This window comes from Mya arenaria, chromosome 2 (genome assembly GCF_026914265.1).
Source record: "Mya arenaria isolate MELC-2E11 chromosome 2, ASM2691426v1".
In the NCBI taxonomy this organism is placed as follows: Eukaryota; Metazoa; Mollusca; class Bivalvia; order Myida; family Myidae; genus Mya; species Mya arenaria.
The window spans coordinates 66,102,131-66,111,429 of NC_069123.1; the positions used below are offsets into that span (position 1 = coordinate 66,102,131).

The following is a 9,299-nucleotide window of genomic DNA, read 5'->3' on the forward strand; positions in this document are numbered from 1 at the left end:
TTAAAGAATGTGTCACGTCGCCACGTGCTCACGAACTAATATACTAATAAACGTGTCAGTGTAATGTGTCAAGTAGTTCCTAGTGATCAATAACTCACCACCGGGAACTACTTTGTAAGATGAACGGCAGCGGAAATGTCGATCTATTATTGCTCTCTGAAGTAACTTCTATATGTGGCGCTGTATAATGATTCAAGGGACGGGGTGTTCTCTGTTGACTATCGATAATCGATCCGTGACTCACGGAAAAACTGCACTATTAACAAAACAATAGCACGGACCGATGACATTCAATGTGGCTATTTTTCTGATGTGGGTCGTGAAGAGATAGTTTCTTCTCTGGAAATGTGTACAATAACTTGATATTTGCCACGACTGTAAACTATCTGCTGGGAGAAAACTGGTCCAGATAAACACGTGTTCCTTGAGGGGTTGGCTTTTTTTTTCGAGAATATCGACCGCTCCCAGGATATTCTTAGAATTTATTTGTTCTGCCTACAGCTTTATGACTACACCACACTTTAAAGGACAAGAAATAATATATTAATTGCCAACACAACCTAACGAAGACGTTATATTCTGGACGTAGAGTATTATGTTATTCCTTTATCCTTCCCACTAAATTAATGCCCATTTATCTTCATATGAAGTTCCCACGCAGTATTATCAATATTCCTACGTATTTACACCATAAATAGATCTCTGTGGTAGAACAAATGTAGGGAAATGTACTGTAATGGTATCAGGTGAAGTTTTTGTCATAGACTGCATTTTCCTGGAGGCGTTTACAATTCATTCAGATGTAATAATCAATGACGTTAGTAATATTAGATTACAAAAACAGATGGAAGGAATGGAATGCATACAGTCACGGTGCATGGTTATCATAGTAAAGTCTCGATTAATCAAATACAACCATACTTTATTAATACCGGATCATTATAGCGCTTTCTTGGCTACGGCGAACGCTATGCAACTTCGAATGTATGAGATACGTAAAATTGCTGCTTGAATAAAATACGTAGGATTTCTAGATGTTAATGTATGGGTAATTATACTTACATAATACTGATATGAAATATTCACCATCATTCAAATTCCGTTCAATAAAACTTTAAGACATTTACCATACGTAATCCCATGTTATTTCAGTACATTATTCAGTAAATTAGATTAGTCCTATCGACTACGGACCAGTATGTTAATACAAGTATGACACTCGATTATATTTAAAATAACGTATTTGCTAAATTTAAGATATGTCCTTATTTACTAAAATACGAGTACCTGTCAAGCACGAGTTCCTCCAGCTGGTTTAGATCACATGCGATGTACTCAAGGGCGGCGTCTGTGACCCGCGGGCACCAGGATAGGTCAAGGACGCGCAATTTCCGTAGGTTCTCTGCGATCAGCTCCACACCGTCGTCCGTGATCTTACTGCATCCCGACAGGCTTAACACTGTCAGGTTTGGCAAGGAATGTACAATGTTGACAATGCCATGGTTAGTGATTTCCCAGCATGATTGAAGTCTAAGAATACTTAAGGTGTAGCTTTGCTTGGCACTGAAAAAGGCTAGCGCTGCATCAGTAACGTGGTACGCTTGCAAATTAAATTCGTACAAAGATGGCAAAAGTTGCGACACCGCCCCAACTGTGTCATCTGCTACATTTATACAATCACTTACACTAAGAGACACAATTTTGGGATTCAAACAGGACCACAGCCCTGTCTCTGTTAATTCATTGCATCCGGATATTTCTAAACGGTATATGCTAGACAAACGCTTGAACAACACTTCTAACCCGGAATCACTGATATTTGAGCACCTGAGGCTGATAGAACGGATCTGTTTCTTGCAGTTTGAAAAATGATTCACAAAATCTGCTATATCCCCATCCGTGGCACCGAATAAGCACACAGCATCAAAACTTCGTTGTTGCAAACTATCGTAAAAACCTCTTCTCGTTTCTTCTCTTTTACTAAGATCCTTACATGCTATAATTGGAATCACATTAATCCAAAATTTTGGTTGATATAGAATTTGTTTCCACGTCTTACACACCTGAGCCAGCTTTCCTCTTTCCTCGGCTGAGAAAAACATGAAGAACTTACACAGAAAACGCTCATCCAGAAAGAGATCCCGTACATTGGTCGGTTGAGATCTTCCAAAAAGGCTCCGAATTTTCCGAGCAATCAGTGGTTTTGGAGATCTTACCATTTTGCTTTGGGAAGTTGTCGTCTGTACAGCAGAGCCGTTTGTCGACTGCTTTTGTACGTCCTTCTGTGTAGCGGCCTGTGTCGTCTGTTGAGCTTGTTCCCTGTGCAATCTCAATCCTCTGATTCCATTTGATATTTCCATATAAGCCTTCCTGATTGTCGACATGTTCGGATTATCCGATATTTGACGACCCTATCCGGTATTGCTGTAAATTTTGGAGCAATTAAACGAAGGCGTTGCCATTATCCGTTCACATTCCACCAACTCTTCCACATCACTTCAAATGATTCTAGCCAGCAGTCATGCCACATATTGACATCGTAACGGATTCATTTTCCAATACCAAGGCAAGGAAAAGTCGTGCTTATTCCGTTATGACTAGTAATCTTTTAACCTCCAGACTTCATTTTCTTAATAAAAGCTACTAGCAGATAGAGAAACATCAATATAGAAATTTCAGTGTAATAGAAAGTCCCTGTAATTGTTTGTGAAACACTGCACATATAAAGAACTATTTGTTTCCAAGAGAATAAGAAAATCCATACTGAGGGATTTTGTTTCAGAGAAATGCCTAGAAGATACACAGTAGACGATAATACTGAAAATCAAACGGACCGAATGTTCGGAACAACAATCAATCCCATTGGCGGATGTGCTTCTTAAAGGCGCAAAACATTCTCCTCTTTAATAAGAACGCCAATACATCATCTACGAGCGCAGACATTTTTTGTGTTTGGGAAAATGGAAGGATGCTGGTAAGTGATGTAAGCTGTTGCCGAAATCAGGCTCTAATGTGAAAATCGATGAATCTAAGCCATTTGTTTCAGAACGATCTATTATTGGAACCTTCAATATTAAACGATATAATATCTTATAGGATACAATTTAACGTAGATTTATGTTGTGTAGAGACTTATGTTGATCGATACCTCTTGCTACTAATAATTAAAAAAATATATAAGACCGTATGACATTTGCTTAATTAGTAGTTCAGATTTCAGTTTATAGTTAGTTCTCCAAAGTCCACCAGTAAACCAACTGCAAACAAGGCCAATATACATATTAGTTCCATTTCAGTATACAGTATAATGTCGCTCGACGAATGCCTATGCAATGCATTTTCAGCCGACATTTCCAACAAAGCCGTCAACGACTGATCGAGCGAGTTACGGTCAAAACGGCCCCGGTATCGATCGGATTGCATTGATTTGAGCTACAGCGCGCCAGTTGGTCAATAATGTCAACGGTAGCTACTTCTGCTTACTTATTGGAGTCTTTTCATCGGATCATCGTCGCATTATCATACAAATTGCAACAATTATGCATCTTTGAAATACTAATGAACCTTGAACAAGATTATTCAGATGCTAATAGAAGTATTTATATCAGTGCGAAGGATGTCTTTCAGGTTTTTCCAGTCCATAATCAGTTAATAGCTTTAAAGGTCATGTATGACAGAATTGTCAGTAATTAGTTGGAGAAAAAGAGTCATGACATGTGTGGGGCACAATTTTAAGGCCATTCTATCGACCGTGGCTGATCCCACAAACGTGGCCAAAATTGCATTATGTATCATGTAAAAGGGGATGTAGAGTCACCCTTTAATTTCTCATAATATCATAGCCTAATAATTACAAGTAAAATGTTCATACTGTTGATACATAATATCAAGTTTAAATAAGCCTAGCATAATTATCTATAACTGTTTCAGAGGCTGTGCATCTCTTGCCTTTTCTTTCATTTTTTTTCGGAAAAGTTAACGTCTTTTCGGCAGTTTAAAAATCCAACATGGTAAAGATAAGATTAAATTCAGCAGAAAACTACTCAGTAACCCATTTCGTTATTTCATTGATAATGGCTTTTCCCTTTCTCTGGTAGACAAACGCCTCGCCAGACAGAGTGTACGTCATCTTATCCATCGTTTATCAGATGACGTCATATGTAGAGTATTGCCGTTACGGTTGTGGAATAAGTTGACCATGTTTGAAGGATTGGCCACGGTCGTGAAGCCGGATATAGATTTGAATCTTACGTATGTATATATTCACGGCTCACATGTGGATTGTATTATTTATGCTTGTTTATTATAATATAAAGCATCGAAGCCATTTTTTTCGCTATCGTATTCTTTACCCATAGTTTATAGATATATTAACGATACAAATATGTATGAATCGCTGCGGGCAACAAGCCGAAGTTTAAATAAAAGGATAATTATTGAGGCAATAAATGTAACTGTGTAACGGTTTATTAAATCATGGTTACATCCTTAATAATTGGTAAAGATTTAAAAAAAGTGATGTGGACCTGGAAACGGGATATTATGCTATTTGTTTCTTAGTGCAGCATACAATTCGTCATCACATACAGGTCGTCGGCGTACGATATGTGAGGCACTGTAACTCCTCAAGTTCGTGGCGCCCTATATGTGGTGATACGTGCCTGGGTGTTTGTCTTTGATGACGCAATTTAGGGTTTGCAACAAAAATGAAGATTTTGTTTAGACGAAGAAGTAAACATGAAGCCACATATAGCGCGCGTCAATTATACGCAGCACATATCATCACATATGGGACACCAAGAACTAAATGCGTTACAGCGCTCCCGTAAATAGTTCGCTGACGGCCTCTATGACTGCGGCATTAAACTGCGGTTCTACACTGCGGTACTACTGCGGCATTACACTGTGGCTCTAAAGTGCGGCACTACACTGTGGCACTACACTGCGGTACTACACTGCCTGCGGCACCACTGTGGCACTACTGCAGCACTACACTGTGGCACTAAAGTGCGGCACTACACTGTGTCACCACTGCGGTTCTTAACTGCGGTACTCTTCTGCGGCACTGCTGCAGTACTACATTTATGCACTAAACTGCAGTTCTTCCCTGCGGCACTACACTGCAACACTACACTGCGGCACTACACTGCACAGCACTACACTGCGGTACTACACTGCGGCACTTCACTACAGCACTACATTGCGGCACTACATAGCTTTACATAGCTTTACATTCTCTGTAATGCTTTGACCTCTAAATGGACAAAGAAAAAACCAAACATTAAGAGCTTTTGCCAAAAATTGGAAAAAAAAAATAAACGTAAAATTGACTTGAAACCTGACCGATTTTGATGAGATTGTTTTCATTTATGAATTTTGTAAAACAAAATTGCATAAGAGCATTGTCTTTTCACTGTATTTTCTTTTTATTTGTTTATATTTACAAATAAAGAAACATATAAATGTTTTAATTCGGCCTGTTGAAATCTTCTCATTACCAACTACCTGAAAAAAATGGTCAGCAGGATGGATAACTGTGTTCCCATGTACGTTATTTCAAACCAAAACAATAACAATAGACAATCAACTGTTGACAATGCGTGTGTTTCCATTGCAAATCTGCATTTTTTTTAGATCACGTCTCAATTTATATTTCCCGAGTGCAGATCCGGAGAAAAAACGAACGTCCGCTCCAAATAAAAACTAAAGAACTACCAATGAAAGAAGCGCTAAAGACTGGTGGACATTGCATTTCTAAGAACGCTAATAAAAATGCTCTCCCTTGATATTTTTTTTATTTTCTTAAACAAAAATAAATTTCTATTTTTCTATAAGCTAAATTTCAAGCCACATATCAAACATGGCAATGCACATAACAAGTATGGCAATGTACATATCAAACATGGTAATGCACATAACAAATATGGCAATGCACATATCAAACATGGCAATGCACATAACAAGTATGGCAATGTACATATCAAACATGGTAATGCACATAACAAGTATGGCAATGTACATATCAAACATGGTAATGCACATAACAAGTATGGCAATGTACATATCAAGCATGGTAATGCACATAACAAATATGGCAATGTACATATCAAACATGGTAATGCACATAACAAATATGGCAATGTACATATCAAACATGGTAATGCACATAACAAATATGGCAATGTACATATCAAACATGGCAATGCACATAACAAGTATGGCAATGTACATATCAAACATGGCAATGCACATAACAAATATGGCAATGTACATATCAAACATGGTAATGCACATAACAAATATGGCAATGTACATATCAAACATGGCAATGCACATAACAAATATGGCAATGTACATATCAAACATGGCAATGCACATAACAAATATGGCAATGTACATATCAAACATGGTAATGCACATAACAAATATGGCAATGTACATATCAAACATGGCAATGCACATAACAAATATGGCAATGTACATAATTATCAAGCATGACAATGCACGTTACCATTATCTATCAAGTGTGGCAATGTACCAATCAAGTATGGCAACGCACATCTCAAATATGGCAACGTACATATCAAGTATGGCAATGCACATATCAAGTGTAGCAATGCACATATCAAGTGTAGCAACGTACATATCAAGTATGGCAACGCCCATATCAATGCCCAATACAAAATTTACGTTAAGGCGAGTACACATGAATTGCTAGATTTTCACCCCCGCTAGCGCCATCTTTTTCCGCCGCCCCTTAGATGTAAATGACTCAAATTAAAATGCTAAACTAGGTACTGTTTAAGCGTATCTGTCCGGTACTGCCCGAGAACGGTGTTTACTCATACCTACGGTGTCGATGTATAACAGAACAGAACAGAACATGTTTCTTTCATGTTCGTGGCTGGTCTAGAAACACATTTATGTGCCTTTATGCAATAAAAAAGAGCACCTACCACCCCCGTTTATTAAAAAAAGTATTGGATTTAAGCCTCGCAAAAATTTAGAAAATAAAACCCATTAAGTATTCTATGGCAAGGGTTGCAGAATCAGTAGTATATATGTATATGTCATAAAACAGTTTTCTCCCCTTGTCTAGTAAACCTTCCATTTTCAAGTAACAGAGTACAAATAATGGACACATATGTGCATTTGCTTTGATGATGAACGAACAATTTCGCGGAAGCCGAGTTAAAGAAATTTCAAACTGTTTTCGAAAAACCAACGTTTTTCAAATTTTAATCGTGTAATATTTGTTAATAAGCTGAATCTTACCAATGATTATGATAAAACCCATGATATTTGCGACCATTAAATCCGAATAAACACATTTATTCCTGTATAATTATATCAGAAAATAATCTAACTGATACTGTCACCTATGGTTGCAAATGTCTTCCAGGCATCAAGAAATGTAAATGTCGACCTCTTGTAACATATCACGTAACTGGATTACTTCCCTTTCCAATGGCAATCATCCCGAAGGTCACGCTATATTCAACAAGCGAAAAGCGTCACGATCCTGTGACGTCATAAGCGTTGACGTCGTTTCCAACGTTCTTTATTTCTACAATTTCCTGCGTTCGAGAAGGATTTCCAAATATTTGTATTACTATTATTTCCATAAGAATCTTTTCCATTTGCGATCTTAACTGACAGCGTGTGGAGTTTCCTGTTCGACGTCCAGGCAAGTTCGTCCGTCCGTGCGGTATTATTCCTTCTAGTTTCCTTGTATTGTTTAAATAACTTTTATACAAATATATAAACATGATCTTTATGTAATTAAGAGAGACGTTTTTGAAGCATCTATACTGATTTGATTTATGCCTTATAGCAACCATGAATTTACAGGAATGCCTGGTAACTGTGGACGTCAGACGCGAGCGAAAAGAAAATCTCAAAACGAATCTAAATCACCAAAGACTGTAAGTGATTCTCATAAAAAGGCTTACCAAGCTGGGAGGTTATATCCATCTTGTATATATAAGCCATTAGTATATTGCTTTTCTTTATTGGGTGCAATTGTTAACGATCAATTGGAAATCAAAATATATTAATTCAAATTTGAATTCCATTGTCATTAAACGTTAGTTTGACTTTCATCAAACCCTCGTACTGTTCTCAATATCTCTTAAAATGGCATAAATCAAACATTAAAGGTCAACTTGCTCTACAAAATCTACATTAAAGGTCAACTTGCTCTACAAAATCTATATTAAAGGTCAACTTGCTCTACAAAATCTACATTAAAGGTCAACTTGCTCTACAAAATCAAACATTAAAGGTCAACTTGCTCTAAAAAATCTACATTAAAGGTCAACTTGCTCTACAAAATCTACATTAAAGGTCAACTTGCTCTACAAAATCAAACATTAAAGGTCAACTTGCTCTACAAAATCAAACATTAAAGGTCAACTTGCTCAACAAAATCTACATTAAAGGTCAACTTGCTCTACAAAATCTACATTAAAGGTAAACTTGTTCTACAAAATCTACATTAAAGGTCAACTTGCTCTACAAAATCTACATTAAAGGTCAACTTGCTCTACAAAATCTACATTAAAGGTCAACTTGTTCTACAAAATCTACATTAAAGGTAAACTTGTTCTACAAAATCTACATTAAAGGTCAACTTGCTCTACAAAATCTACATTAAAGGTCAACTTGCTCTACAAAATCAAGCATTAAAGGTCAACTTGCTCTACAAAATCTACATCAAAGGTCAACTTGCTCTACAAAATCTACATTAAAGGTCAACTTGCTCTACAAAATCTACATTAAAGGTCAACTTGCTCTACAAAATCTACATTAAAGGTCAACTTGCTCTACAAAATCAAACATTAAAGGTCAACTTGCTCTACAAAATCAAACATTAAAGGTCAACTTGCTCTACAAAATCTACATTAAAGGTCAACTTGCTCTACAAAATCAAACATTAAAGGTCAACTTGCTCTACAAAATCTACATTAAAGGTCAACTTGCTCTACACAATCTACATTAAAGGTCAACTTGCTCTACAAAATCAAACATTAAAGGTCAACTTGCTCTACAAAATCTACATTAAAGGTCAACGTGCTCTACAAAATATACATTAAAGGTCAACTTGCTCTACAAAATCAAACATTAAAGGTCAACTTGCTCTACAAAATCAAACATTAAAGGTCAACTTGCTCTACAAAATCAAGCATTAAAGGTCAACTTGCTCTACAAAATCTAGCAAGCAACCAAACGTTTGAAACAAAAAAATCTGAACATCTGAATAAGTCTCAATTTTCATTTGTCCTCAAATAAATGCATAG

The 9,299-nt window shown here is 36.8% G+C and overlaps 1 protein-coding gene across 1 annotated transcript in view; it reads right to left on the minus strand.

Annotated features, from left to right (window-relative positions):
• The window catches only part of LOC128246659 (F-box/LRR-repeat protein 16-like), a 50,117-nt gene extending 47,504 nt beyond the window's left edge, over positions 1-2,613 (minus strand). Inside the window, exon 1 of the mRNA XM_052964970.1 lies at positions 1,288-2,613. Coding sequence (XP_052820930.1) covers positions 1,288-2,384 — 1,097 coding nt within the window. The 5' untranslated portion in view covers positions 2,385-2,613. The remainder of the gene's footprint in view (positions 1-1,287) is intronic.
• Positions 2,614-9,299: the final 6,686 nt, after the last annotated feature.